The following is a 23,454-nucleotide window of genomic DNA, read 5'->3' as shown; positions in this document are numbered from 1 at the left end:
TGGGGGTGTAGTGCTCACATGCCAGGTCTTCGGGACAGGAATGGAAACCGGAATGTGAGGACGGTGCCTGGCTGTTCCATCCCTCTGTGGCTCCCCCCTGCCTTAAATAATTCCTCCATTACTGCTTTCTTTCTATCACTTCCTGCCACAAGGCAGATGGGTTCTCTTGTAAGGAAAGGGTTTAATCCTGAGCCCCCTTAAAGACCCATTCAACCTGAGCATGTAGATTCAAATCTGGGTTGCCTTTTCCTCCTGGCCCCCGTGTTTTACATGTTGGAGCGCCGGAGCTGTTCAAAGGGCAGCACCGGGAATCCGCCCGGGCTGATAGGAGCCCGCGACCTGTCTGTGCTGCAGGGGAGGGGCTGCGTGGGTTGGGTCTGTGCTTGATTCGGTCATCTGCCCCCCATAGAAAACATAGAAGGGATGGAAAGTGGGCCTAAAAGTTGATTTATGCCTCTGCGTCGAATCGATGCCTTATATGCGGTGTAGCTGCATAACCTGCACCTTACCAACACCGCAGCCTGACCCGCACCTCCCTACCTACACTGTGATTGGTCTGCGCGGTAGCGCTGCACTTTCTATGCACGTTTTGCTGTTGTCTCTTTCCAGCTGGGGGGAATCTTAGTGTCGGATACATTGTGTTTATTTAGATGTCCGGTCTGCTGTTTTTGCCACAGTTCAGGTCGTTAAAAAAACACAGAGCTTGCAGCCGTTCACGCTCGGAAAATGTCAGAAATCGTGATATGATTTTTTAATTTAAATATTGAGATATTTATAAAACAAAAACAGTTCAAAATCAGTACATTTCTTACAAACTGTTGTATGAGTGATTCAAACAGCAAGGATGACAATTATTTTGATTATCTCAGAGAGAGCAACAGGGGTTTTAAACGCATTTCTAAATGCATGCTATATAATCTTGAAATGGATCATTAAAACTGCTAAACTTGCTAAGTTTTATTTCCAGTAACAGAGTAGAAATATTTTAGCAAAACTCGCCGTGCTCAGCCAACTAGTGTTTTGCCAGTGTAATTGCCTAGTGACACAGACACAACAGCGCACAAGTATAAATACGCGCAATAGTGTAGGCTGCTGACGGAAGCTCCGACGTGAGCTCTGCGTAAGCCCGACGGGGAGTGCACACACACACACACACACACACACACATACAGCTGGTCCAGTACGCTTCATTGTGTATTTATGTATGTTTAAGTTTGCCAGGGATTGGCAGCTCAGTGCTGGGGCCCCCTGGACAGAGTCAGGCAAACACTCTACTACTGATTAAATGCCCGAATCCATCTGTACCGCTGCCACTGAGGAGCTGTGTCTCCTTCAGCCTGTAGGGGGCAGTGGGTCCCCCTCCGCATTGGTCCTCCCATCCCCAGCATCAATTCCGCGGGACAGAGCGTCGTTCCCGATTTGTGCCGCCTCTCGGCCGTGATTTACAGGTGGATTTCACACGGATTTACGGCCTTCTCGTCGGCCGCTGTAATTCCTAACGGTGCCTCGTTTGTGGATTTGCATACGTGAGATATGGCAAGATTGGTAAACTGCTGAGTGATTGGACAGGAAGAGAAATGTCTGGGAATGAGATTAATGCAGGAAGGAGACTCTTTAGTTTAGAGCAGATATCAGTAATGCCACTGCTACCCCCTGTATTGAGCAGGACATTTATAACATCTGTATTACTGTCCAGTGTGTTTTACAGGACGAATATTATGTATATATCACCAGCCCGTGTACTACATACTAATATTGTAGTATTCCTTTTTATGTGTAATTTTGTATTAAGTATTTTAAAAGGGAATTAAGATCAAATTTCAAGAAATGTCACAATCATAGATACATTTCTGCAGCTATTAAGCGTTTTATGGTAATATTGTTTAATTGAGATGAGTTTTTTTTTTTACAGCTCTCTCTAACCCGGATGAATAGATCTGCAGGCGTCTCTGTTCCCGTAGGATTACCGTGCTCTTTGTTTTGTTTAAGGCCCCTGAAAAGGGGGCTCGCCTCTCTGAGGCCACGCCGGCCTACGAAGGCTTAATTTCCAAACCACGGGGACAGGGTGGGGGGTCATCGATATCTATCCCTGCTCGCGTGGATCTCCTTCTGATTTTGATGACACGGTGGAGCAGAAAGCCTAGTGGCATTAGGGGGGAGTGTCCCCGGGAGGGTCGGCCACATCCTTTCTTCCCAGTGGTGCTGTGCACAGGCTTGCTGCGCTTGGATATCGATCGGCATTCCTTGGAGCTGTCCCGTTCCAGGACGGCGTTCCCAGCGACGCATTAGCAGATTGGACGCGGGGCGCCCGAATCGATCGGTCCTCTCCGCCAATCTCCTGATTGCCGGTTGCCGGGAGCCGCGGTCATGTGCTCAGGGTGCCGGCGGGCTTGCTCCTGATTGGATGCCTCTGGCCATCACACGGGGGCACTCAGGAAGCACTCGCTCGTCCCCTGGTGACCGTGAGGCAGCTCCCCTCAGCCACGTCATCAGCAACCGTAAGTCATAAGCTCTAGTGAACTAATAAAATAACTAAATATGAACATACATGAAAAACAAGTAATGGCTTGTTTAAAAAAGGATTAGCCTCTTGTGAGTTTGGCCTTGAGATTCAGAAAAATGACACCCCCCCCCCCCACTCTTCCCAATTACAGATTATAAATGGGGATGATGCCTGTTTGACTCAGGAGTGACTTAGTCCTCGCCAAGAGCTCAGGATGAGCACACTAAAACAAATAACATTTTGTGCTTTTTGTGTGAGTTATTTGGATTGTGACGCGAATGAGGTGGGAAGCGACTGGCCTTTTCTCGGTGTGTGTGTGGGGGGGGGGGGTGTTAGAGGACAGCTCAAAAGGACCATCAAAGGCAGCAGTCGGTGTGGTTCTCAGCCCCACCGCCCGCATCCCGGGGGCTACCTGTCAACTCCTGGCTGGCATTATAACGTGTGACCAGAATGGTGTGGACACAGCTCGAGGGGGGTGGGGGGGTGGTTTCTAACCTCCTCAGCTGCTTAATGAGAGCCAAGGACCTTAAGGCTCTGGCTTTGTTGACAGACATGGCACTTCTGGCACGATTTTCAGGTGGCTGATTATTCTATGGTCAAACATACGTTTCCCAGTCCCAGATGCTCAGCGGTGTGCAGTAACCCCCCTCCCCCATCTACCGAGGTCTGGTGGGTTTTGAAGTCCAACTCAAGGTGTGTCTTCTGGGCGTGCATTTCTGCAGGGGGGGGGGGCACCAATGTGGAAATCAAGCTTTGTTTATTTTTAGAGCCACTATTCCAGAGACCCCCCGCCCCCCCCCCCCCCCCCAGCTCCTGTCAGTCACATAATCGATGTGACTGGGGAGCCTTTTCTCCCCAACGTATGCCTGAGGAAGAAGAAAATGACACAAACAACTTTGGGAAATTGAACCGAACAACGTCATTTCACCAGCCGCCCCCCGCGGACGGGCTCCCACCTCCTGCTGCCCCGCCCTGTTACAGTGGTCTAGTTAGCCGTCAGCTATCCTCTTTAATAAGGCCAGGCTAAATTTCCAGCACTTTCTGGGTGCACCCCGAAATTTGGCCTAGTATGACTAAATATGAAACAATGTCTACCTGCGATGTGGTGAGTGTGGAGTATTTGTCTTCAGTCAGGACAGGGATGTCGGATCGTTCATGGGCAGAAATGTGTCAGATTCGGATTCATATTTAACACCTTTGCTGACACATTGCTTTCCATTCAGTGAGTGGAGGTGCCGATTTGGTTATGGCGTTTGATGTAGGACGTAAGCTGACTGCCTTTTGCAGGTTAGCATGTTAGCATGCCGGTGAGCTCATGCTAGTGTGAGGTCAGTATATGGTGTACTCATGCTAGCAGGAGCTTAGCATGTTAGCATGCTGATGAGCTTACGCTAGTGGGAGGTAGGTTAGAATACAGTGAGGTCATGCTAATGGGAGGTTAGCATGTTAGCACACCGGTGAGCTCATGGTAGTGGGAGGTTAGTACATGGTGAGTTCCTGCTAGCAGGAGGTTAGCTTGTTAGCACACAGTGAGCTCACATTTGCTGGAGGTTAGCTTGTTAGCACACAGCATTGCTGTCGACTTTGATTATGAGGTTGTCATATGACTCCCTGTAACTGGAATTTCATGTTTTTGTGTATATATATTTACTCACCCCACATTGCCTGTTGGGTTGCTGGTCTGGTTGGGGGTTCCTATGAAGCTGCTGACATTTCGCTCTGACCTTTTAAATGTTTGTGATTAATCCCTTATCCCAACCCCCCCACTGTTGGGTCTATTTGACTTGATCTGCAGGCTCCCCCGCGAACTTTAACACGGAACTGAGACCATGACCCCATTACTCTGGCTAACCTTCCCCGGGCGGCCTGCGCCTCTGCAGTTTCACTGCGTCGCCTGCAGAGGGCAGTGTGTGCCTTCGATTCAGGCTGCGAGGTGCCCCCATGTTTTCCGTCGCTCTGTGATTACACAGACTGAGCCCTTTCAAACATATTTCAGGCGGCGGCGTAATCTGAGGTATATCTGACGGCGGATTAAAAGGCTGCAGAGGCAAAGCGAGGCGTGTCCTTGTGCTGACAGCTGGGAGAGCCCCATATCTGCACAGTCTGCTCTCCGCTCGCCTCTGTGCACAAATGCCAGCTGCTGAATGTAAATAATGCCGACTGTCGTACACTGGGGGGTTTGTTCACACCTCCCGTGGTCCACAGAGTGGCGTGAGGTTGGTTTTTCTATGTAGCGGCTTACGGGTGCAAAATCAGAGAGGGATTTTCGGAATGAGAGTGTAATAGCTGGCATGAATTGGAGATGGGGGGTCCCATTTAAGTGGGGGTTGAGGGGTGAGTATTGTACCTCTTAGTTGACTTGTTGATATTGATTTCCTCGATTTGATGTTGCCGGGTTAACTTTGTTTTTTTCTGGGAGGGGGTAGTGAGTCCCTACCCGCCTCATCAACCGAAATTAGCCTCATTACAGCGAGTTCCGACAGTGGCAAGCGGGAGCCGAGACCAGGCCGCTGTCAGATGAGTCAAACCGGGCACGCGTGTGCGAGTCTTGCCTCCGCATGGGGATCTGTTTCGCTAATGGCTAATATTGCTACCTTCACAGCACCACCTGCGGAGTTTCTAACGGAGGCTCGGCGGCGCAGTGAGGACACCCCCCTCCTCCCTCCCCCTCCCAAACCAGATTGGTGCTGTTTTCCCATAGGTGCATCTCTCTGATGTTTACGCTCGTTTAGCCGGCCCGGCAGCCGCTGCTCGGACTCGCGCCCAGGCAACGGCGATGCGGACTGCCGCGGGCGTTTGCCGTACCCAGATTGGCGGAGAGTCACAGAGGGATTATCCTTATCTTTTACTTAACCTCATTACTTCAACATTTAAGAAATGAAACCACTCAAAAATGACGCTTTGGGAGCTGTTGTGTCAAGGGCCTTTCTGAGGCTGACCCTCCCCCTACTCTAACCCCCCAGTGTGACGGGTTACAGCTATTTTCAGATATTCAACTTTTTTCGTTAAATGTTTAAGCAGCTGCTCAGAATTTTAGTTTATTTTTTCAGTCTATTCTGTTTTTTTTTTTTTCTCCCCTTGTTATATTCAGTTTGCTGATGTTTTTGATGCTGCACCCCCCCCCCCCTCCCCCCCCGGGCCCCGCTTATGTTGGACTTATTGACTGCATTTCATCATTTGCTGAACCGAGGGTCACCTGCTTTTTAGCTCAGGTCCGCCGCCCTGGTGTTTTTTATCGTTTCCATCAGCTTCTGTAGCTCAAGGTTACTCAAGGTTATATGACGTTTCGTCCCTAATGCTTTTATGCAAAGTGCCATATGGTTTTTACCCATTTGTAAAGAAGGATTATTCACTGCAGAAATTCATCTTTCATACAGCTGGATTATTCATTGCAGAAATTCAACTTACATTCATATAGCTGGATTATTCACTTAATTTGGAGCAAAGACCTGAAGCTCACTGCAGCTGGGCAGGATTCAGCCTGGGACTCAAACTGATAACCTTATGAGTTATGACTCCATGCCATTAACCATGGTACATACACTAGCTCACTCAGGACATGAACATATGACCCCAGATCCAGCCTGTCTGCCTTCTTGAATGTCTTCAGAGAAAAGACTGCCAGTTCCAAGGCTGTGAGATGAGGACTCAACGCCCCCCCCCCCCCACTTGGGTTCAAATGTCTCGAATGGGGTGAGTGTGGGGGCCAATAACTCATCTCTAATATCTGGGGTTAGTGATCAGGCGGTGATGCAGTTTTACTGGCTGTGTCTCTCGCTGCGGATACTCGCAGTATAAATGGATGGGGCTGTAAATCCACCCCCCAGTGTCGGACTGGAGCGGTAAATTCCTCCCTCTGATATGATTTGGAAATCGGTGGCGTTACTTCACTCCGGCCCGGCAGAACAGCCAGAGCCTGTGAAATCCTGGCACTATCTGGGAGCAAAATTCAGAGCCCTCATTTCCGAATGGAATTATGAGTCTTGTTAAGTTGCCCGACTATGACTGTGAGTGAAAGCATCAATGAATTGGGCCGTAGGTCATTAGTGAAGAAGAAGTGTTCTCGCAGTGTGCCGGCATCCATGATGCAGTGTGAGCACGTGGCTCTAATCACCAGGACTGTATTTATTATACTGCCCAAGACTGTATTTACCATACTGGCCAGCGCTGTATTTACCATACTGGCCAGTGCTGTATTTACCATAATGGCCAGGGCTGTATTTACCATACTGGCCAGGGCTGTATTTACCATACTGGCCAGGGCTGTATTTACCATACTGGCCAGTGCTGTATTTACCATACTGGCCAGTGCTGTATTTACCATAATGGCCAGTGCTGTATTTACCATACTGGCCAGGGCTGTATTTACCATAATGGCCAGTGCTGTATTTACCATAATGGCCAGTGCTGTATTTACCATAATGGCCAGTGCTGTATTTACCATAATGGCCAGTGCTGTATTTACCATAATGGCCAGTGCTGTATTTACCATAATGGCCAGTGCTGTATTTACCATACTGGCCAGTGCTGTATTTACCATACTGGCCAGTGCTGTATTTACCATAATGGCCAGTGCTGTATTTACCATACTGGCCAGTGCTGTATTTACCATACTGGCCAGTGCTGTATTTACCATAATGGCCAGGGCTGTATTTACCATAATGGCCAGTGCTGTATTTACCATACTGGCCAGGGCTGTATTTACCATAATGGCCAGGGCTGTATTTACCATAATGGCCAGTGCTGTATTTACCATAATGGCCAGTGCTGTATTTACCATAATGGCCAGGGCTGTATTTACCATAATGGCCAGTGCTGTATTTACCATAATGGCCAGTGCTGTATTTACCATAATGGTCAGTGCTGTATTTACCATAATGGCCAGTGCTGTATTTACCATACTGGCCAGTGCTGTATTTACCATACTGGCCAGTGCTGTATTTACCATACTTGCCAGTGCTGTATTTACCATAATGGCCAGGGCTGTATTTACCATAATGGCCAGTGCTGTATTTACCATAATGGCCAGTGCTGTATTTACCATAATGGCCAGTGCTGTATTTACCATACTGGCCAGTGCTGTATTTACCATAATGGCCAGTGCTGTATTTACCATAATGGCCAGTGCTGTATTTACCATACTGGCCAGTGCTGTATTTACCATACTGGCCAGTGCTGTATTTACCATAATGGCCAGGGCTGTATTTACCATAATGGCCAGGGCTGTATTTACCATACTGGCCAGTGCTGTATTTACCATAATGGCCAGGGCTGTATTTACCATAATGGCCAGGGCTGTATTTACCATAATGGCCAGTGCTGTATTTACCATAATGGCCAGTGCTGTATTTACCATAATGGCCAGTGCTGTATTTACCATAATGGCCAGTGCTGTATTCACCATAATGCCCAGTGCTGGATTCACCATACTAGCCAGTGCTGGATTCACCATAATGCCCAGTGCTGTATTCACCATAATGCCCAGTGCTGGATTCACCATAATGCCCAGTGCTGGATTCACCATACTAGCCATTGCTGGATTCACCATACTAGCCAGGGCTGTATTTAACTTAATGGCTGTATTTACCACTGCAGTAGATTCTTCTTGGTTGAGGGGATGTTAGTGCAGGAACATCATATGAGCTGAGTGTATGTGCGTGCGTGTGTGTTTGTGTGCATGTGTGTGTGTCTGCAGGTGTTTGTGTGCATGCCCTCAGGCTGTTTCATAGGAGTCATGCTCAAGACACAAGAAGCAAAGATCCTTTAACCCTTAATACTGTTTCATCATTTCGTCTTTTTAGATGCTGATTTATACTGGTCCAGTTACATCACGGTGGTGTTTCTCTCGGGTGGGACACAGGAGCTTTATAAAAAGCTCTCATTTCCTTGATTTGGTTCAGCTTCCATATATGTCTGGGTGATTTTTATAAAGCTCTGATTCCTTTGATCTGGTTTCCCCTCATTCTGATTCCCGTGATTCACTTTCCACCATTCTGATTCCCCTGATCTGGTTTCCCCTCATTCTGATTCCCCTGATCTGGTTTCCCCTCATTCTGATTCCCCTGATCTGGTTTCCCCTCATTCTGATTCCCCTGATCCGGTTTTCCCCCCATTCCGATTTCTCTGATCCTCGTTTCTGTGATCTGGTTTCCCACATTCTGATTCCCATGGATTTCTCTGGTTCATTCTGCACCGTAGAGCCTGACGGCTCGCTATGGTCTCCCAGTACTGGATGTGTCGCCCTTTGCTGTCTCATCTTTCTCTGTGTCATTATCCTTTTTGAACCTGTGGAGGTCAGCTGTGTGCTGTACTCCCCTCAGCACCTGTACATGAGGCAGGGGCCTGCTCATTTTATTTATCTGAAATGGCTCTCCCTGCTGGGGACAGTTTAAAATGGGGGGGGGGGGGGGGTCCTGCCCCGCGGATGCTCCCTCTCCCTCTAGTCTCCCGGGGCTTTTCGCGGCACATATGCCGATGGGGTTTCTTTCCTCCCTGTTTCTCTGACACACAGTTCCTGATGCTCAGGCGGGGCCCACTGACACCCAAGTTTTGTGGTTCCTCGCTGGTGGGGACACAGGACTGGGGGGACCCACTCTGTTTCCATCTGGGAGTCGTTGGTGAAAGGTGCCGCCCATCTCGAAGCTGGGACTCAGCTTGCAGCTGCCGGTGCCTCTTTTCCTGTTTATTGTCCCGGTTTTTTGGATCCTTTCCTTTCATTTTATGGTTGTTTTGTGAAATTTATATCCATGGGATTAATACCTGTCCAGGCTGAGCCCCCCTCTCCATTATTTTCTTCTGCCTCCCCCCCAGCCTCCACTCTGCACAACTTGCCAGCAGATTCGCAACGGCCTCGGGGAAAACCCACTTGTCTTTCGGTGGGGGGGGGTAATGAAGTTCTCCTTGTCTCTGTTAGGATTTCCTAACGAAGTGAGCTGCCCCGGAGTGCGTCGCTGACGGGCGCATGGTGGAACGTCCGAGGTGCACCTGCGGGGGCAGCGTGATAAATGTGCCATCCTCTGGCATTAGTCGTGCGATTTTTCAGAGCCATGTGGGGGAGTTGTGTGTACGCCTCGGCCCGTGCCGCCCCATGCCGCTGGGGGCGGGGCTAGCTGCTGGGGGAGGGGGCATAGTTTACACCTCCATCGTGTAGGATTGCATCCTCCCAAACCCATTCATGGGGACAGAAATCACTGAACCGTTACTTAATAAACGCTTACATTAATTTATGGTTATGTACTTGTGAATGTTTGGCTGCTTCGCTCGTAGTTCACTAACAGATCCCGGATCTCGGATCCTAGATCTAGGTTAGGTGCTGCGTATTGTCCAGGAAATAAACAGCGAATGATCTGGCAGGATGAGGATGGGCAGCAAACACAGCTGGCATGTTGTAGTGTTTTTCTCCCCCTGATTCACTTGTCCTCAGACTCCCGCCATGTCTCTCTGTCCCCCTGGGACGCATTTCATGCCCCCCCACCCCTGCAAATCACACCGGGCCAGAAACAGCGAGGAAGGTTGCTACTGCGGCAGGCGACTCCCTGCTCAACAGGCTAATTAATCTTGCTTTGTTGGAGCGGCCGGACCTGACCTGCCAGGGGGGGTGGGGGGGGAGGAGGGGTGTTGCTGATGCAGCTTTCTGAAGCTGCGCATTCATTTACGGCCACTTAAAGATGCCGGCGCCGCTCGATGGCCCGGCCTGCCACCGCCACCGGCGTGATGAATAGCCATCCCTGCTTCCGCGGAATACGGCCAGCTTGGACAAAACTCTCATAATTGTGAGGATATTAGAAGAATCTGCTTTTGTTTCTGAAAATCTCTTCCCGAACGGCGGTGTGATAACTTTGGTTTATTTCCTTCCTCACTGGTCCCCTGTGGGGGGGGGGGGTGCCGTGGGAGTCGAACAGATCGGACGAGTGGTGGAAAAACCAACATATTCTTTGTCCTGGGGGAGGTCTGAACCCCCCGGTGGGTGTGTGGTGGTAAGAAACAATAACTATCGCAAGAATTGGGGGGGGGGGGGGAGGTAATCCCGGATGGGGGGCTCAAGACTATGTCAGCTACCTTCCCGTACCCCCTCGGGCTTGATCACTAGTGCTAATTTTCTGCCTGTGGGAAGCCTCTCTCCAGATGGGGGCGCTACTGCGAGATAACAAATGAGATTGTACAGGACGTGTGTCCAAGGAGGCAAGACTAACCAATCAGATGTCTTGGTCCTGCCTTCTCTAGTTGCTTGGACCCACCTCCTCTATAATCCTATTGGCTATCTCTCTGAAACAATCATCTTTTCTTCTGCCCTCAAAACATTTTTGTGTAAGTAAAATGAGATACACCTACCAGTAAAGGCAGCTGAAGAAATGCAAGAAGATCCCTCCATCATCTATGGGTGAGCTCCAACAGTGCCCCCAAGGTCCCAGGAAGTGTCGCACCTGGCCTCTGGATCACACTGACAGGTCAGGGAACAGTCCAGGTCTGGCCAACATCTGGCCAGGAGCCTAACTGCCCCCTAGTGGTCTGACTGTGGCCTGCGGGTGACTGAAATGGGCTGGCCCTGTGCACCAGCAGCCTAGAGATCTCACTGCCTACGTTGTTGTATTTATTCAACCGTGATTTTAATTTCATTGTTTGCGTGTTGAGTTCCTGTTTTTTTCCTTCCTTCCAGTCAAAGGTTCTGGAGCAATTTCATACCATTTTAACCCAGCCTGTTTACAAACAGGAAGCAAATTGAAATTTAATCTTGCTAATTTAACAGCACACTTTGTGACACGGGTCGGTTAACGGGAGCACGGTGATTGCAGGCCAGCAGAACCCGCGGTACCGGACTGGAGGGAAACCTCGACCTAATAAGCGAGCGATCCTGCGAGCCGGGCTAGAACAGGTGGTATTTACAGGGCGCGATAGTTAAAATCGGCTCCTTAATTGAATTCCTGGCATTTCAGTGTAAATTAGCTTCACACTGACAACGCTAGTGATCATTGACTTGGTTTCCACCCACGGAAAGAGTGATTTTTTTTTTTTCCTCTTTCGCTGTGCAACTCATGTTAATCTCCCTTCCACAATCAGACTTTTGATACAGGCAGCCGACTTCTGCGTTGCTAAAAATACCCTCAGCATATGTTTTTGACTCACAGAAGTAAATCAAAGACAGGAAAAAGACACATTTAATTGTGAACAACATCCGAGTTGGTCTGTGCTCACCCTAGCCACATTTCTAAGCAATAAATTCTTCTCTGTTCACTCAGCCCTTTGGGGATTGTGTTCTTAAAGTAAAACGTAGAGTCAGGTTCGCCTGTCGGAAACTTCATCAAAACACGGCTGGCATTGAACTTCGGATTCTTGGCAAAAATGGACCAGGACAGGAGTCTGAGCGTGAGTCCCTAGGGGTCCCCCCTCCCCGCCCCCCCCCCCCCCCCACACTGCAGGAGCAAGCCTGGAGTTCATTAGAGCTTTGCTGGCCAATCAATGCCAGAGGCAGGGTGTTATCTTAAATGAGATCTGATATCCGTTACTGTTATGTGGTGCAAAAAACCGCGGTGCTGAAATATCGTGGGAACGTCTCACAATACGTCAGGGTTATTATGTCAGCACGTGTAAGAAATACATACATAAGGCCCCTAATAACTGTATAAAGGTAATTAGCCTGTAGTCTGCAGCATTTTATCATTGTCAGCTTAAATATGACTAATAACATTAGATTCTTTAAAAAAGAATTGGAAGGATTGATGTCTGTATTTATAAATTAAAATATATTTATGCATAATTTAGGTTAAATTTACATTTCATTGCTATATTAAAATCCGACGTAGTGTGTCACATTAGCATACTTCAGTGCTGTCAGAAGTGACCAGTTTAAAAATGGAGCTGGGTGGCTTGTCAGAGCGTGTCAGTGACCGAGGCCCCTGCCCGTCTCGCCTTTAAGGACACGGTGACTCTTTGCTGGACGCTGTGCTGCCTCCTGTTGGCCACTCATCGCCAGGGCGCCCAAAAGCCGTCCTGGAACGTGGCCTTTTGCTAATTGCCTGACCTTGGCAGACGGTCAGCCAAAACAGGGCTCCGCGATGAAGATCCCAATGACAACGAGTAAATTAATTGCTAAGGCTGTCAGGGGAGGGTGCGGCTTCGCCTCTAGCGCCATCTAGAGCTGGTTCTGGCTGGCAGGAATATGAATGGAATCGGACCACTCTGCGTCACTGCCGTTGTTGTGTACTTGAGATGTCCTTGAACATACATATAAAGGAAATAGAAGCTATACTTTGTCATACATGAAGCTGGCTGTAACCATGGAATCCGAACTGTAAGTGCTACCTCCAGTGTCCAGAGACAACCTTTTAAGGTGCTATGAGAGAGCCATGTGCTCCAGGGGATTCTTCACACCGACTTGGTCTTTTGGTCTGATAGTGGGGCATTAGGAGGCCGATAGATCCGCTTAAATCGCACTGGCTGTCATGGCAACAGCGCCTTGTTCCCGCTGTCATGCGATCGCCGCAGACTCTCCGTGGATGAAACACCAATTTCACCTCATTGACCCCAGTCGAGTTTTCCCAGAAACTTAAGGGCCCTATGCACTATGTGGGCGGCAGGATTCCGGAGGCTGGCTTCTGGGCCTGTCGTCTGATACCTGTCCATCTGGTACCTGTCCGTCTGGAACCCACGTAATTGGCTATTAACAGGGAGGGACAGTTTTGGCGTGTGGAAATCTGTGCTCCGAAATCAAAGAGCTCTCCCGACCTTGGCTTGATGTTAGCTCTCATGAGGCGGGGCCTCCATCTCTTATGTCTGCTTTCAAGTTGGCTGTGAACTTCGCAAGCTGTGCTAGATGGTCCAAACGGTCATTTTCATACCTTTCAGGTGCATAACCAAGGTTGGGTGGATGTGCAGGAAACATTGATGAGAAATCATTAGTTATATGGTTTTCTGTGGGGGAAAAAAAACACTTTGGTGTGAGATATTTCAAGCGTATGCCGGAATCACATAGAACATGACACCCTGGAATGAGGCACGATATAGCTCTCCGGCTCCTTGCCGGTGTTACGAAGCTGCTTAGATGTTCACTTAAAAACTATTGATTGCTTTTGCAGCAGGACCTGAAGCGAAGTTCTCTGGGAGCAGCGTGAGGATGGGAGGCGAAGGGATACCGCCGCTGCTGACTCCATGCCTTCTCGCGGTGCGGATTTCACGGCTTAAGATTACTCCTGCTAGCGGCCCCTTCTCTGGCCACTCGCCGGCGAGTTTGAATCCCCTGAAAGCTGCTTCTCAGAGCCATTTAGCGGAGAATAGGTGGGGGGGGGGGGGAGGTGTATGGCCACAGGGTGTCATCTACATCCATGCTGCACCCAGGATGGGGTCTGACCTCCGCTGGGGGCTTTGACCTCCTGTCTGTTTTTCTGTTAGTCTCGATGGGGCGTGGCAGGCAATGCTGGGGGGGGGGGGAGGAGGAGGAGGCTGTATCCCTCTGACTTCTCAGAGTGTTTCGATTCGTGGTGGCATCTTGCACCGTCTAATTGGGCATTAATTATTCACAGGTAATTTAGTGACACTCTTTCTGTTCTTTCCTGAGGTTCGTGTCGTATATGTGAGTCAACTCTCTATAACTAACCCAACCTGAACCGGGGGTCGCCATGGTAACGCTGAGGGAAACGATGGCTGCGATGAAGACGATAGCTTGGTCGATCTTGCTGGGGCCGAGGGCCACCCCCCAACCTACCACCCCCCCCCCCGCCTCCCTGGGCAACGCGCCTTTGTGCAGCCGTTTGTACCAAGGCCGGCATCTTTGCGTGCATCACAGACCACTTTGTGGGTGTGGGGAGGGGGCATCTTTGATGTGCAAATCATTTATTAATATATTAATTGGCCGTGCCGTGGAGGCTGATGCCCCATTTTATTTATCGGTAAACAGCCTCGGGTTGTTTTGAACAGGTTCGTCTCTCTTTTTGCTCCCTTAACTTTCCATGAATTTCACACTGTTGGGCTTTCTGTGGCTGAAATAATCTTTTATTGATATTTTCATAAACTTGGATCAAAGGCGTCTAGGTGGGGTTATAACACTACAGTGCGTAAGGAGGGCTTGCTGGGCGTGTGGGTCGGCCTGCAGATTCGTTTTGGGGCGGGGGTGCTTCTGTGGTAGGTGGGAAGAGTCTTGCACACTCCTCTGCCTTTGTGGGGAGGTGACCCAGTGCTATAATACCACAGCCAGGGGGCAGCGGTCGATGCACCTACTCCAGACCTATTTCCAAATCGATTACGTTTATTTCTTTAGCAGATGCTTCTGTCCAAATCGACATACAGGTGAGGATCAGAGAGCAGGTCAGGCAGTTGCTGGAGCACCTAAGGTTAAGGGCTTAGATCAAAGGATAAGCGGTGACCTTGGTCTGCCGGTCGTGGATCTGAATGTACCATTGTACCACACTGCCACATTGCAGCCTAGAGATGTGCAACAGTGCACCTCTGTAGTGCAGACAGCAGGGGGCGGTGTGGTAGTCGTGTTACAGTGGCAGGACTCTGCTGGCTGCCTTTTGCTTGCTCGCCACGCCACATGGGGTCACTGGCAGGTTAAAGACACTTCAGGGAGGAAGAGATGAACTGGCAGAAACTGCCACCCCCCCCACCTCCCCACCTGAGGCTGCCTCGTTTCTCCCCTGGGGGGGGACGGGGACGTGTTCCTGTGTTCCAGTGTGGAGTGGCCGAAACCGTGAACCGGGGTGAACCTGCAACAGCAGGGGGGCGTCCTGTTATGATGGCCATCCGGGGGGGCACATGCTCTGTGCTTCGGCCAACCGTGTCCTCGTGCCAGGAAGGTGGCCACTTCTGGCATCTCCTGCACGCTTCTGGCCGTCTGTCTTAGGAGCAGGAAGGGGTGTGATGTCACAGACTCGCGTGTCTGAGGGTGTCCGGGCGGCTCTGCTCCTCTTAAAGGCACGGCGACTCCAGCCTCGTGCGCCTGACCTGCCAGATGAAACTTCCATTTCAAAAGCAGTTCAGCAGAATTTCAAATTATTTAAAAAGATTTTCGGAACGATGCCCTTTTTAAAAATTGGTTTCTTTGGGCATCTGCAATTATGGACCATATTGTAATTATTCGCTGTGTAATTATAATCTCCTTTTTGGAAGTCCGCACACCGTATGTATGCATTGTGCTCTTGAATTAAGCCCCATCAGTGATTTTATATGATAAAAGCTGAACGCACAAATGCAGATAATCAGCTTCCCAGGCTGCAAAAATAACACTTTTGTATTTAAATGAAGAATATTAATGGAAGATTATTTTCGCTTGTCGGAGATTATGGAGATATGTTGTGAAAGACAAATGTGATCACATTGTAGAAAATGAAGAAATACAATGTTGGGAATCACTCTGTTATCACACGTTCAAAATGAATGTCATTTCTGCTCTCTCACTCTCTGAGAATTGACTATCTTAGATAATAAAGGGAAGGGGATGTATTTTCTGGTGAAAATGACCCGGTAATCTTGCTCCTCCCCAGCCTTTGTTTCATGGTCCTGAGTACGAGGTCGTGATTGTTTTGTAATCTCTTTTCTTCTGACTTGAAAGGCCCAGAAACTCATTTATGGAAACACAATATATCTCTCTCACCCCCATTCCTCCCACAGAAAACAAGGTTATGAATAAATAATGCACTTAAAAGTCCGGGATCCGTCTCCCGGGCTGAGCGGGGGCCGAGCTGGCCGTCCGGTGCCAGGCACGAGATTTCGGGAGGTTGGGCGTGAACCGGGCCAGGGCACCGTTTACATCGTGTCGCCTTTCACGGCCCATTCGATTAGCTGCTCGCAATGAGGTTAGCAGCACGAAATGTGGAGAGCAGGTGGTCACGGTCCCGGATCCGGGAGGGTCCTGCTGTTGTCCCCTAGAGCGAGGTGCTCGATCCGCGTGTATAACCAGGCGCTACGCGGCGAAGAACCCAGAGTGTCCTCCTCAGGGGGGGTGGTCTGACATGAATAAAGTAACCGTAATCTGCGTTTCCACGGAGATGTGAGTGATGCAGGGTGACGGCGTGACACACAGCGGCAGGCTGTGATATCCGGCGATGGGATGTACTTTTAAAATTCATGTCGCCATAGCGATTTGCAGCCGCGGGGCGCCGGCGTTTTTCACCGCGTATGAAAGCGGCTGCAGGATTGGATTGGACCTCAAGCGGGATAAATGACTAAATGTGGGGCAGCGGCAGGGCGTGTGAAGGGGGGGGGGGGGGGGGTTCTTGTTTTGTAGGGCGATGACCTCAGGGTCACCTCTGCATCTGGCAATAAGGTGTATGAAATTGATGTTGTTGTGAATTGATTTGCCGCAACTTTGCAGCCTCATAGACAGATCAGCACTGTGCTGTAAGAGACCAGCAGGGGGCGCCTAGTCCAGTCAGCCGTCAGCTCATCCAGATTGTATTTTTTTTTTTCTTCGTGGACCTCCATATGTATGTTCAAATTTGCTCCCTTGTGTGTTTGTATTTCTGTGTATGTTGGGGAGGGGCTTGTCACAGATACCCTCCCCCCTTTGTAAGCCTGTCATTCAACCTCTAATGAGCGGGAAATTAAGGAATTAAAGATGTGAGCCGTTTGGCTTTGATACTGCTCGATGTGCGCTAATTGCTAAGATTGTATCAGTCCTCCCTTTCAAAAAATCAGTGTGGCGTTCTAGTCATTTTCATTAATCACATACAGAGAAGAACTAATTAAAATTTTCATTATTCTTCCATTTTCCCCTCCCCCACCACCATTTGGCATTTATTTAGAGAGCAGGATGTTAATATGTTTCATGCCACTATTACGTAAGGATGCTCAGTGCGACTCAGAAATATTCCATGTTTCCACAGTATTTTCCCCGAGTTCCTCTCACTCCCTTAAGCTGACAGAGAACCGAGACGCTGTATCTACAGACGGAGCAACAGCAATAACAATATTAACGTTGATATGAATATAATAATAATGTTCCTCATTGGAACGGTTATTATTCGGAATGATCCCTAATTGCTCCATGAAAATGACACGCAAAAGATCACGTTAATGCAGCTGCTAACGTTTCTGATTAGTTAGATTAAAGTGACACGTATTTTACAGACTATAATTTAGTGGGATTGTTTCCACGCTATGGCTTCACGCCGCGTCGAATCACGCTGATGATGTTCACCGTGCTAAAAGCTACGTCCCTCACTTGCTGATTATCCTCTTACTGCTCCAGTTACTCACACCTGCAGTGACTCTGGAGTGGGGTAGCAGTGACTCTCGGGGTTGCCCGTGTGGGTGGAGACGTGGGGTGGCTGTGTTCTTTCTGGCGCCCCACTCGAAATATCATAGCTAGGTAGCTGGTTAGTCAGATGTGTGGCTTCAGCGTCTCCTAAATAAGAAATGCGTTTGTTTAATATTTAGTGCAGTGGCTGTTCGTAGGCACACAAAGTCGTGGTCTGACTGGTGGCAAACACTGTGGCTGCAGGAGACCCCTAACCCCCCCCCCCCCTCGCCCCAGCAAGGTCCTTTTGGGAACTTAGTGGATGTCTCTAGCCACAAGATTGGTACTTGATATTGATATTGCCCCTCAGGATCGATTTTCGTTGGGGGGGGGTGGGGGAGCTTGGTCGTGCTGCCTCCCACATCTAAAGGTCAGAGCTCGGTGAAACCAGGAGTAGCATAACAGTGAACAGAAAAACTGAGTGTCGCCCCCCTCGGATTTATTATTTAAGACGACTAGAAGAAAAGAGGCCCCCGTGTTAGCTGGTTAGACGGAGTGTGTCCTTTTCCTGTAGCAAAGGTTATACGTCTGATATATTTTCAGCTGAGTCTAATGGAAAAATGATGGGAAATAGGCAGGTCACATGACCAGCGGCTCAGGTCACATGACCCTCCTCAGGGCTGGTTAACTGGGTCGATGCCATGTTATTCTGAGTATAGAACAGGCTGATCCTGAGCAATAAGGACAGCATTTTAATACCTGCTTGATTTGGCCTGGATAAATGACTCCGCTTTTTTTTTAGTTATTTACTGTTAGCCTGTGTTTTATTTATGTCATAGTCAGAACTCTTTCCCACTTCCTTTGTGAATGTGAGGTTACTCGTGAAAATGGAAAAAAAATAACACAAAGCTTTTCACGGGGAGGAGTTTCACAGACCCCGACCTCACTCACCATGGGGCCCTTTGAAGGAGGGGGCAGATCAAACTCCTGCCCCAAGGCGTGTTTCGCGGGGGGTGGGTCATGCATGAAAATCACACATCCTCGGAAAAAAAATCAATCAAGTGTGACTGTCGGCTTTTCAGCTGAAAGAGAAAGCGGCGGTCCTCCAGAGGAGTGGGAGAGGCAGCAGGAGCTGATGGGATAGCGAAGCACATTTCTCCATGAAAACCTGGGCAAACGGTGCCGTTTGCAGAGGCCAGCTAAAGGGAGAAGCTCTTCTGTTCGGGGGGGGGGGGCAGCTGTGCCCCACAAGGCAACAGACGAGTCTTTGGCAGTTTCTGGAGGATTTAATCTGAATCTTACCCCCTATTATTTCTGCAACAAGTGTGTGGCGTCCCAAGGCCTGTGACGCTTGGCTTGCGTGCCGGCTGTATGTGTGTGTATGCCCTTGCTTCATGGGTCCATTCTGGGAAAATTGCTGCATTCTGTAGGGGAGAAAACAGCTTGGAGTTCAAACGTAGCTTATAAAGACGTGTAAAACAGCCTCGTTAGGGTTCCCCTGCTCAGCGGCCGCGGCCCCAGGCTCATCCGGGCCCCTGTCCTGCGCTTCAGGGCCCCATTCTGTGATGTACCGCAGCGGGTCCTGACCTCTCCTTGCCCTCACCGACCGTAGGCTGAGCAAACCGCAACAAATTGGGAGCTTGGCTGCTCTGCCTTCGCTCCATAACGGAAAGAATAATTAATTCAGTGTAAAAAAAACCACAAAGCGCAGGCTGAGGTCCAGCAGAATGGCGCGCTGTGAGGTGTTAAGCGTGTGTTTGTGGTGTGCAAGGAATCTGGGGGGGGGGGGGGCGGGGGTTCAAAGACTGCATGTGGAGAAAGAGAGAGAGGATGGTCTGGGTTGCAATAAAGACGAGGTGTCCTAACGGGCTTCCTGCACCCTCCATGGGGGGGGGGAGGGGGGTGGAGAGAGAGAGCGAGAGAGAAAGATGTGTGGGGGAACGTGTGGGGCGTCCCTCTTAGGGGCCTTCTCCTTCAGATGTGCCCCTCTCAGCGGCATGGTGGGCACTCACGGTACATACTCTTCCCATCAGCCAGGTGTTAATGAAGCTGCTTGGGGGGCGATGGGCTGGAGGCAGATCTCTGTTATCAAGAATCGGGGTCCTGATGGCAGGAAGGTGTTTATCCAGATGCCTGCAGGGAAAATGACTGTCGCCAAATGGGTGTCAAAGTGGGATGAGCCCCCCCCCCCCACCCTCCCCCGCCCTTCCCGCCCTTCCCGCCCGAGAAGGTCGAGGCTGACCGGTGGCCGCTTCTCATTGCATGAACCCGTTCCTCAATCTCTGAGACTCTCTACTGTCCCCCGCAGGGCGGCCTAAGGAACAGCAAGCACGAGTGCACACTGTCGTCGCAGGAGTACGTCCACGAGCTGCGATCTGGCATCACCGATGACAAGCTCTTCAACTGCCTAGAGTCCCTACGTGTGTCTCTCACCAGCAACCCCGTCAGGTGCGTCCCCCTCGGCCTCTTCCTCCCAAGTGCCTGCTCCAGTGACCAGGGTGTGGGCGCCTCTCCCAAGTCTGCTCACTGGTTAAACACGTGGCACACAGATCAGAACACGCAGAGAATTTCCCGTGTCTGCATGGTAATGTGACCTTTGTTTTGTCATCGTTTTCAGCTGATTAATAAGGAACAAACAGGAACACGCTGTCGCATATTCAAACCACGCTTGGTAAATAATAAAAAATGGGGTGAGGTTTCAGCTTTGTGTAGCAGGTACAGCGAGGCCTAATCAATTTTGTTGCTTTCTCATATTTTGTTTTATCTTGACCATGTTTATTATATGCATGTATCCAAGCTGTTGGGGTTGAATTGCTCACTAGGGGGCAGCACAGAACGCTGGCTCCACCCCAGTGCTTCACTGGATCTGATGACAGGAATTGCTCTCCCACAATCCTTTGCTCTTGCCTACTACTTCTACACTGGCGTGTCCCTTCTGGCAGCTTTATCTCTTACAAATCAAGGATGGAATTTTTTTAAAGGAGGTTTGATCATTAAAAGTCGCACAGATTATCTGTTAGCATTGCTTTTTTTGTGCAGAACTCAGCAGACAAAATGTTGGCATTTGCATTTCCGAATCGGCTTCAGGGCAGCAGATGGACTCGTCCCGCTGGTTATGTCTGTAAAACTTAGGAGCGACTGGAATCCGCATGCTGCACAAACCGTATGTTCCTTGAGACATGGGACACTGAGCAAGGGACACCAGGCTTATGTCACTGGATGTGAGATACTGAGCGAGGAACACCGGGCGTGTGTCACTGGATGTGAGATACTCAGCGAGGGACACCGGGTGTCAGATACTGAGCGGGGGGCACTGGGTGTGTGTCACTGGATGTGAGTTACTGAGCATGGGGCACCGGGTGTGTGTCACTGGATGTGAGATACTCAACGAGGGACACCGGGCGTGTGTCACTGGATGTGAGATACTCAGCAAGGGACACCGGGCGTGTGTCACTGGATGTGAGATACTGAGCGAGGGGCACTGGGTGTGAGATACTGAGCGAGGGACACCGGGCGTGTGTCACTGGATGTGAGATACTGAGCGAGGGACACCGGGCGTGTGTCACTGGATGTGAGATACTGAGCGAGGGACACCGGGCGTGTCTCACTGGATGTGGGATACTGAGCGAGGGACACCGGGCGTGTGTCACTGGATGTGAGATACTCAGCGAGGGACACCGGGCGTGTGTCACTGGATGTGAGATACTCAGCGAGGGACACCGGGCGTGTGTCACTGGATGTGAGATACTCAGCGAGGGACACCGGGCGTGTGTCACTGGATGTGAGATACTGAGCGAGGAGCACCGGGTGTGAGATACTGAGCATGGGGCACCGGGCATGTGTCACTGGATGTGAGTTACTGAGCGAGGGACACTGGGCGTGTGTCACTGGATGTGAGATACTGAGCGAGGGGCACTGGGCATGGGGCACCGGGTATGAGATACTGAGCGAGGGGCACTGGATGTGAGTTACTGAGTGAGGGGCACCGGGCGTGTGTCACTGGATGTGAGATACTGAGCGAGGGGCACCGGGCGTGTGTCACTGGATGTGAGATACTGAGCGAGGGACACTGGGCAAGGGGCACCGAGCATGAGATACTGAGCGAAGGACACCGGGCGTGGGGCACTGGGTGTGAAATACGGAGCATGAGACACTGGACATGGGACACCGTGAACACTGGGCTTGAGGTACTGAGCTGGGAAATCTCATGTTCCTCCGAGGGTTTGTTTGGGGTTTGGGACACTGGGCGTGGGACACTGTGAACACTGGGCTTGAAGTACTGGGCGTGAGCCACTGAGCTGGGAAATCGCTTGTTCCTCCGAGGGTTTGTTTGGGGTGTGGGACACTCTGTGTGGGACACTGAGCCTGGGACACCAGGCTCGGAATATCGGGTGTGGTACAGGAAATGTCGAACAATGGGCATGATTGTTCGACAGGGAGATACAGAGGGACACAGGGAGATGGACAGGGAGAGGGACACCAGGCATAGGATACAGGGAGATACAGAGGGACACCAGGCGTGGGACACTGGGCATGGCTCCCAAGCAGTGTCACGTAGGTGTGCTTGAAGCAGTCCAGTGGAGTTCATACTGCACTGTCGGGGGTGTCAGAGGTGGGCTTTGGACTTTGCCTCTGCAGAAACAGCTCGATCATCTCCCCCGTGTCCCTTCTTAACTGCCCATTTTTCCTTTCCTCTCCATTTAGCGACGCCAGCTCTGACGGTTCTCTCGCTGGTTCTCTTGCTGCACCTCTGTTACGGTTTGTTGACTCACAGTAAGTGTGGTCTTGGGCGGGGGGGTGGGGGTGGAGGGGTCAATCACATTTTTTTCCCACTTGCAGGTAATCATTGAAGAAATTTGATGTCGCTCATATGCAGTCTCTCTCACTCCTGGCCGCGGAAAACGGATGGAATGAAACGGTGGCGGCCACTGTCGAGGAAATAGCCTGGAACTTTCTGTTATCTACCCACACACACACACACACACACACACACGCACACACATGCGTGCAGGAGCTTTGCAGGCTGGATCTCAGCACGAATCCTGCTGCCCTGACTTACCTGCTCACCATCGTCTCCGTGCTTCCTGTGGCCGCCCCAGGCAGGATAAACCCCCTTACCTGCCCGGATTCCTCATCAGTACCCTTGCAGTGAGGATAAAGGGCGCTCGGCTCGGCCTGACAGCCCCCGCGTGCATGTGCGTGCCGGAGGTGCCGGCTTAGGAGTGCCTTCCTGCTAAGCCGCCGTCTTACGGCTCCTGTCTGCCAAATCCCGCCAGCGACTCCCCTGCTCCGCCTGTCAGCCCTCCATCTCCAGGCTGAATCATCCCAAATTGAACTTGCTGCCTCTGAACTTTCCCTCCCTGAAGCTCTTGCCGGCCATGGTGCCGCCATGTCCCCCCTCCCCGGTAAATTTAGCTGGATGCTCAGGCCAAGGTGCGGTCGGCCTCGTGGGAAGCTGGCCAGAAACGGCGCCGGCCCGGGGCTTTGGTTCTGAGGGCTTATCCGACGCTCCGCTCATGTCACCGTGATGGGCTTATGGGGTCATTCTCAAGTCTTGGTACTGAGTTGGGATCAGCGTGAGGCCCGTTTAGTGCCAGTCCAATCTTTTCCACGAGTGTTGGGTGTTGGAGAGGCAGCCGAAATGGGCTATCAATCCGATTATGGAAAACTCGCCTCACTCCTGTCCTCAGCCCTTCTTTGCCACCCAGGAAGGGGAGGCGTGTGTCCAGCTTTGGGGTGGGTGTGGTCATTTGGACAGTGACCGCGCAGTAACCCCTCCCCC

General features: G+C 50.5%; 1 protein-coding gene across 3 annotated transcripts in view; it reads left to right on the top strand.

Moving 5' to 3' along the window:
* The window catches only part of diaph2 (diaphanous-related formin 2), a 277,431-nt gene that overhangs the window by 56,137 nt on the left and 197,840 nt on the right, over positions 1 to 23,454 (top strand). For all 3 annotated transcript variants that reach the window (XM_072717314.1, XM_072717315.1, XM_072717316.1), the window contains one exon: positions 19,981 to 20,120. In XM_072717314.1, the coding sequence (XP_072573415.1) occupies positions 19,981 to 20,120 (140 nt within the window). The remainder of the gene's footprint in view (positions 1 to 19,980; positions 20,121 to 23,454) is intronic.

This window comes from Paramormyrops kingsleyae, chromosome 10, assembly GCF_048594095.1.
Source record: "Paramormyrops kingsleyae isolate MSU_618 chromosome 10, PKINGS_0.4, whole genome shotgun sequence".
NCBI classification, from domain to species: domain Eukaryota; kingdom Metazoa; phylum Chordata; class Actinopteri; order Osteoglossiformes; family Mormyridae; genus Paramormyrops; species Paramormyrops kingsleyae.
Note: the sequence above shows the minus strand (reverse complement) of the source record. Positions and strands in the feature narration are given on the sequence as shown.